Source organism: Juglans regia, unplaced genomic scaffold, assembly GCF_001411555.2.
Source record: "Juglans regia cultivar Chandler unplaced genomic scaffold, Walnut 2.0 Scaffold_21398, whole genome shotgun sequence".
Taxonomy (NCBI): Eukaryota; Viridiplantae; Streptophyta; class Magnoliopsida; order Fagales; family Juglandaceae; genus Juglans; species Juglans regia.
Genome location: NW_023352415.1, coordinates 770 through 5,960, shown reverse-complemented (window position 1 = coordinate 5,960; position 5,191 = coordinate 770). Strand labels below are relative to the sequence as shown.

Sequence of the window (5,191 nt, the reverse complement as noted above, 5' to 3'; positions counted from 1 at the left end):
AAGGTCGTGAGTTCTGATAATTCCACAAAATTCTCTTTATAGAAAAAGAATATGACTGTTCATCCAAGTTGGATTTTTTCCCAGCCCACCCGAATAGCCGAGTTCTGATTCCAAGTTCTGGCTAGGATCAAACTTGGGCCGGAACCGTGTTGTAAAACCCGGTACCCAGGTTATTTTAAAAAAAAAAAATTGTCATATCGCTATTTGGATACTAATATTCAAAACCCTTCACCTAGAACTCAAAGCCATTCACTCCAGATCTCTCTCTCTCTCTCTCTCTCTCTCTCTCTCTCTCTCCACGCCTTAGCCTCCTCTGCCGATCGAAGTTTCGTTGCCTCGTGTCATCGTCTTCAACACTCTCTGTTTTGTTCTACAGTAGTATTCGATGGAGGAGGAAACCCATATAGAGATCGAGAGGATGGATCCAGAGACGGCGTTTCTTCTCTCGAAGCGACAGACTGGGAACGAGTGGGAGCTTTTTTTAAGACTGGGACTAGAGACTAGGAAATCTCTTCTTGACAACCGAAGGTTCGTTTTTCCTTCTTTGGAAAATATCCCCAAAACCCTAGATTTACACTTCCAAATGTGTTTTTTGACAGTGTGTTTTATGGTGATCTGTGAGCATGTGGGAAAGAATTAGAGGTGCTTATCTTTGAACAAAACTGTTGTGGATATAAGTATATGCAGTTCTTTTGCTAAATCTGCTCTCTTTGTTTTAAAACGCGGGGTTTTTATTTGGGTCTGTTTTGTTCTGTGTTACCTATTGATTTTATAGAAGTAGCATAGCACATATTTGATTTGTGTGCTTTTGCAAGTTTAGCCGAGTAAGGACCAGGTTTTAAGATTCCTTTCAACATTTTGAGACTACGCCTTTCTTGAGCTTTTAAATATAGTATTTTCTCTTCTCTTTTGTACAAAACCATCTTGATGATAATTCATTGGTCAACAATAAAATAGCATTTCTTTGACTTAGCCTCAAACTTATTATGAGCATCAGAATCAACATGAACATAAGAAAGATAACAAAAAGTTTTAAGGAGAGAAAATTTGACCTATTTCCCGCCCATGCCTCCTCAGACAGTCTACACTCCAACGGAACTGATGACCTTCTATTTATCATATAGACAGCAGTGCTGACTGCGTCTGCCCAGAATGTAGGTGGTAATCCAGCATGCAGCCTCATGCTTCTAGCACGCTCATTAATGGTTTTGTACGTTCAGCAACTCCATTTTGTTGTGGTGTCCCAAGAATTGTCTTCTCCATTCTAATATCTTGAGCTGCACAGTACTCCTTGAACCATCTACTCCTTGAACCATCCATCAATGTATTTACCACCATTGTCAGACCTCAAGCATTTCAGCTTTAAGTCTATCTATGTCTCAACCAAAGTCTTCCAATTTTTGAACACATTAAATACATCAGATTTATGCTTCAAAAAATAAAATCATACCTTCTTGCTGTGGTCGTCAATGAATGTGACGTAGTACCGAGAACCTCCAAGAGATGCCACTAGAAAAGGTCCTCACACGTTTGTGTGCAAAAGATCCAGCTTTCCTGTTTTCAGTATTCTGCCACTCTTCAAGAACTAGCCTTTTTCTGCTTCCCCAAAATATAACTCTCACACATACTGAAATTAACTGACTTCAGTTATGGTTGCTTGCCTTTAGACAGTAGTTCTTTCATGCCCTTCTGACTCATATGGCCAAGCCTACAATGCCACAAATATGTTGTGCTCTTTGCAACGATAGTAACAACAATATTATTCAAACCAGTAGTCATATAGAGAGTACCAATTTTCTTACCCTGAGCCAGTACCAATGCCTCTTTAGTGACCTTCCAGGTGCTATCTAAGAACACTACTGAATGGCCACAATCATCGAGCTGGCCAACAGAGATTAGTTTCTTCTTCAACTCAGGATTGTATCTAACCTTCTGTAAGGTCCACTTATTCTTATTATGGAGTACAATATCAATGTCTCTTATTCCCACCACATTCAATGTCTCTCCATCATCCAGGTACACATTTCCAAAATCACCAGCAACATAGTTTTGCATTATTTCACGATGGAAAGATGTGTGAAACGAGGCCCCTGAATCCTGAATCCAGTATCCAGTCATCAATCGGACTGTAAACTGCAAGCAGTAGTGCATCTTATACTTCTTCAGTAACCACATTAGCACTATCATTCTCCTTCTTCTTTGAATTTTTACATTTCTTCTTTATGTGACCGGCCTTGCCACAATTCTAGCAAGTTGCTTACTGCCCAGGCCTTGACTTACTTTTACCTCTGTTATTTGATTTTGATCTGCCTCTATTTGAGTTCCTGTTTGTGATATCTCTCGAGAATCAACATTCAATGCTGAACTCGAACCTAAGGTCTCGCCTAAATCCCTCCTGCGTATTTCCTCAGCCAAAAATCAAATCACGTATATCATCATATTTCAACTTTATTTTACTAACAGAATTACTAACAGCATTATCATGGCTTCCCAACTGTTTGGTAGTGAAGCCAACAATATTAGTGCACGTATCTCATCATCAAACCTAATTTTAACAGACGACAATTGATTTGTGATAGTATTAAAATCATTCAGATGCTGTGCAACAAACGTACATTCTGCCATCTTCAAATTAAATAACTTTTTCATCAAGTGTACATTGTTATTCGCTGACGGCTTTTCATACATACTTGACAAATCCGCCATGAGATCCACATTCGTCTTCTCCTTGATGACGTTGTGTGCAGCGGATCTTGACAGGGTCATTCGAATAACCCCAAGAACCTGTCAATCCAACAGGTTCCAATTAACTTCTTCTATGCCCTTTGGCTTCTTCTCCAACAACGAAAGATGAAGTCTCTTCCCATAGAGGTAGTCCTCTATCTGCATCCTCCAATACCCGTAATCTGTGTCATCGAACTTCTCGATCTTGGATACCTTCACTTCTTCTCCAGCCATCATTTTTCCTCAGACCCGAACATTGTCTCTTGATACCAATTGTTGTGAAAAACGATGACAATAATTAAAAATAAACGCGAAAAGAACAATCAAACAATCACACGACACAAGATTTACGTGATTCGGCAACTTGCATATGTTCACTGTGCACGCACTGTACAACCACAGTAACACAAAACACAAATATATAAGGTACATGGCGGAAACCCTAAAATTTCATCAAAAGCGATGTTCGTTCGAGTGGCTTGTCGAGCTCACATTGAGGGAACCTGTTCCCCATCAATTGCATAAGCCATGTGTCAAGCGGCTCACGAGCGAACTCTTTAACTTGAACTCTACTTGAGCGGTAGGTAAAGTGAGTGTCGAGCGAACTCTCTGTATCGCATCCGCTCAAGCTCACTGTCAATCAAGCTTTGCGCAAAGTCTTTGTCATGCCTCCGCTCGAGCGGTGTGGACCAAACTCCACAGTACTCAACATCTTCTGCAAACGCTTTTTATATTGAGGTTTCTTTCTTGTTATGATGTTCCACATCTTCGCCAAAACCTGTGGAATTACTCATCTGTTTTCTAGGATATTTTTTTTAATATGATTCTATTGCATTCTACTTTGGCTCGTGTTATACTGTGGCTGGTTAAACATTTTGTTTACGATACTTGTGTATAAATTCAAGGGTTCAATGATTTTTGTCTAAGAAAAAAAAAAAAAGAAAAACTTGAAATCTGCTTTACTATTAGCTCTAAGATTGTATTTTCTTATTTGGTTCCACCTTTGCCTAAGTAGTTTATCTGGGTCTGTTTTGCTCATGGTTTTTTGGTTTGTTTGGATGAGTTATGGAGATAACCAGACATCAATGTTTTATATATCTGTGTTTCTATGTCTGACATGTACTCAATGACTAAAATAAAATAGAATATAATGGCGTCTGGCCCATTTGTTTATTTTTCATCATTATATGCTTGTAGGTGGAAGAAGTTTAGGGATCACATTCCTGCTGCTTGTAAAGACTCTATGGCAATTTTGTTCATGTTTGATCTAACAAGTTGGTGTACACTAAATGGGTGAGTTTTTAATCTTCAATATTCTTTAAGGGTTTCAAGATTGAGAATGAAGAGTCAATGCATGGAGGGGTATGAAAGATAACTCTGCTTCATTTAATATGTAATGGTTCCAAGATTGAGACTGAAGTGGTTTTCCAGACATGAATATGAGTTTTTTATTAAAAGGAAAACGCTAGGGATCCTGCTGGGAGCTCCTGCTCTTTTTTTTTTTGTACTTTTTTTTTTAACTTAGGGATTAAGAAAATATTATTTAATAATATTATAAATTTTTTTCTTTTTTAAAAAATATTTAAAAATATTAAAAAAATGATATGATAAAAAAACAAAAAAATAAAAACTTTGAATTTGGCCTAGCGGGAGCCCCCAGCGGTGGGTGTAGACTCACTCTTATTAAAACTACCTGAGATTAGGATCAGAGTCTACTACACTAGTTGAACTAAATCATTTGTGGTCAACTTTCACTTCTTTATTTCATTTTTCTTGTGAATATGCCCTTGCAAAGTATTTTTTTATTTTCCTTGCTAAGTAATTTGGTTTTGTGATTTTAGGAGATTCAAAAATTTCTAAGTCTGCCATTGATGCCTTACCACATGTCTGCAGATGTTCATCTACATCAATGTCTTACAAATTAACAACAACAACAATACTGGGAAATCAATCTTCGTTTGATAATGTGTTTCCTCTCACACCTATCTAATAATCTTCTTCCAAAGTTGTGTTTTGTAATTCATATATTGTAATTTTGTGTTTTGTAATGTAATGCATAAATACCAAATAATGTAATATGTAGTGAATTATATTGTGTTGTATGCATTTTACATGATGAATATTGTATATATTTTCTTTTACATGCATTTAGTTAAAAAGGTAATTAGTTTCTAATTTTACCTATTTTTTTACATAAAATTTAATTTTCTATTTTGAAATATTTTTATTATTATGGACAATTTACAATGCTATTATGCTTTTCAACATGATTTCTTGAAATATAGGCTTTTAGATAAAATAAAAAAATTATGCTCCCTAGGCTTTTGTTAATAGCAATAATAATAAAAAAAAGACCAGGTACTACCCTAAATCCAAATTTTCGGATTCTAAAAATTTGGTTTCATCTGGATTTTGGCTCGGGTTAACTTGTAACCCAATCTGGAACCTAGTCCAAATTTGAAACCCG

At 36.7% G+C, this 5,191-nt stretch overlaps 1 protein-coding gene across 1 annotated transcript; it reads left to right on the top strand.

The window, feature by feature from the left end:
* Positions 1 to 385: 385 nt before the first annotated feature.
* Positions 386 to 4,716, top strand: LOC108980401. Its single transcript, XM_018951311.2, has 3 exons — positions 386 to 528; positions 3,922 to 4,017; positions 4,618 to 4,716. The coding sequence occupies exons 1-3, from the start codon at positions 386 to 388 to the stop codon at positions 4,712 to 4,714; spliced, it is 336 nt and encodes a 111-aa protein (XP_018806856.2). The 3' UTR covers positions 4,715 to 4,716.
* The last annotated feature ends 475 nt before the right edge of the window (positions 4,717 to 5,191 follow it).

Excerpts from the sequence above, each read along its gene's own strand:
- LOC108980401 (XM_018951311.2), top strand. The coding sequence starts at position 386 with ATGGAGGAGGAAACCCATATAGAGATCGAGAGGATGGATCCAGAGACG. Across the intron at positions 529-3,921 it reads TCTCTTCTTGACAACCGAAG|GTGGAAGAAGTTTAGGGATC; the intron begins GTTCGTTTTTCC and ends ATATGCTTGTAG. Across the intron at positions 4,018-4,617 it reads AGTTGGTGTACACTAAATGG|ATGTTCATCTACATCAATGT; the intron begins GTGAGTTTTTAA and ends ACATGTCTGCAG.